The following is a 2377-nucleotide window of genomic DNA, read 5'->3' on the forward strand; positions in this document are numbered from 1 at the left end:
TATATATATGTGTGTGTGTGTGTGTGTATGTATATATATATATAAAATAATTTTTTTGCTATCTCATTTTACAGAATCCCACATACAGCATGGTATGCATCCTTGGATAGGTGGCAGTTTGCGTTTTTTCGACTATAAAATCGCACTCATAGGCGAGGCTGATGTACGCAATCGTATCCATCCTTATTGACGCTGGTCCGCTCGTGCTCTCCAAAAGCATTAACTGTTCCCCACATTCCCATTAGTCGTTGATAGCGTACATATACCGCTGATTGATGTAAAGTATACATGTGCCCGTATAGATATCATCGGCTTACACATACACGTACCACACGCACTTATATGTCACTTCAGAAAGTGAAAAACTAATCTATTGGTAGATAATCTTGTGCTGTTCGGTTATATCCTACGTACACTGTGTATTGAATCTGGGAGTGTGTAGATTCCCCACCTGTGTTTGAACTTGAAGCATCCCTTACTACACGCGTAGTTGTGCTCCTGAAGTATCTGTGCTAATATGGAAGTGCCTAAAATAACTGGCAGAGTTGTGGTGTGATAGTTTTCTTGTCCTACAAACACGTGTTGATGTAATCCGGTTACGAAGCACACTCAACTTCTAGCTGTATCCTTAGTTTTAATTCTTGAGTATCTGTACTACCAATGCTGGTGTACTTATATATACAATCGAATTAAAGTACGTGTACCTGCATCCCTTGCTGTACTACTGGTATGATCTAATTATGTATCTCTTGTTCACCACATTACATGTGTGCCGTATCCGACTGCAGTTGCATTCTTTGTACTATAGTTCCTCGTTATATACGCTCATAAGATACACTTTGACTTGAATACAGGAAACGGATAAGCTCTGGCAGGCGAGGAAACATTGCTTCTGGGCCGCTCAGAGCTATACACCCGGGAAGTCGCTGATGGCCACGGTATGAATGGTGCGTAGTATTGGCAAGCTCGCAAGTTTAAATTGTTAAATGACTGTACGGAAGTTCGGTACATACTCCCCTGCGGTCGGGATTTGGCTATACTCGATGTATTCATTGATTGCACGAGCGGATGTGTTCAACCGTAAGATGAATCCACACCCTGTTTCCCTATTTGGGGGTGAGTCAGTGATGGTGGTTTGCATTTGTATCTGGTCTTCTCTGTGGTTGAGTGTTCGTTTGCGTCTCCATCATGGGTGAGTGGAAGTCACGGGCAGTTCGAGAGGTTGCGCAACAGTTGCGGACTTCAGATAATTGTCCTATTCGTTTCTTCAATGTTTTTTGTATTGTTCTGATTTGTTGACACGTTATCTAGGAGAACAGAAGGCACGCAAATAGTTGCAAGGGACATGTCATACTTTCCATGGAGAGATTTCTGATATACGGAAGACAATCACACGGTCGCATCCATGATAGTTATCGCCCATAAACTGGTTTACTTATGTGCAACAGCTATAAACCACACTACCTTTTTGGGGGGGGGATCTGAATTCTGAACTGGTTTTTATACATCTGCACGCGTGATGTCTAGGATGTTGCGGTGCCCATCTCACGCCTAGCTGAGTGCATCGATGCAACGAAGAAGGAGCTAGACGCCTCCTTTCTGTTCTGTCCGATTGTGGGCCATGGTAAGTGGACAGGTCTGTTAGACTTGTAGTGCATTTGTGGTTTATATATGACTACAACCAGCATGTCAACAAGTACACGTGTACGTATGTAGACAACTGGCATTGCGGTTTTCGAGTCAAAACCAGTGACAAACTGATGGCGCTCATTGGAGCAAACCCAGAACAAAAGGTACCGAACAGGGCTGGATAGTTTTGGTCTTGAGTATCCGCTAAGCCGAAATGATGGCGAGGAGCATGACTCACTCCGCTACTCTATTAATCTTAAAACGCTGTTTGAGGGTGTATTTCACATGCCCCCCTCGATTGACTTCATGTGTAGATATCTCGTACAGTTCAACCATCTGATGTGTATCTCTGCTTGCTATTCACTTGTAGTGGGAGATGGGAACTTCCATGTTGTCATCATGTTCGACTCAAACGATCCGCGTGAGACAGCGGAGGCACACAAGCTCAATGAGCAAATGGTATGCAAAGCAATTATCTAGTGGACAGCATCCAAGTAGTGTCTGTAATGGCATACTTGGGTTGTGGTGTGGTGTGTTATGAGCAAATGGTATGCAAAGCAATTATCTAGTGGACAGCATCCAAGTAGTGTCTGTGGTGGCATACTTGGGTTGTGGTGTGGTGTGTTATGAGCAAATGGTATGCAAAGCAATTATCTAGTGGACAGCATCCAAGTAATGTGTGTAATGGCATACTTGTGTTGTGGTGTGGTGTATTTTATTCATAGTAAGTGAATGTACATGTAATTAC

General features: G+C 43.2%; 1 protein-coding gene across 1 annotated transcript; it reads left to right on the forward strand.

Moving 5' to 3' along the window:
• Positions 1-854: 854 nt before the first annotated feature.
• On the forward strand, positions 855-2109 carry SARC_14232 (hypothetical protein; the record flags this gene model as incomplete). The annotated part of the gene is made up of 3 exons (XM_014291635.1): positions 855-938; positions 1528-1624; positions 2000-2109. Coding segments are annotated over 3 exons (291 nt in total), but the record flags the coding sequence as incomplete, so codon positions are not given.
• Between the last annotated feature and the right edge of the window lie 268 nt (positions 2110-2377).

The sequence above is a fragment of the Sphaeroforma arctica genome (genome assembly GCF_001186125.1).
Source record: "Sphaeroforma arctica JP610 unplaced genomic scaffold supercont1.4330, whole genome shotgun sequence".
NCBI lineage: Eukaryota > Ichthyosporea > Ichthyophonida > Sphaeroforma > Sphaeroforma arctica.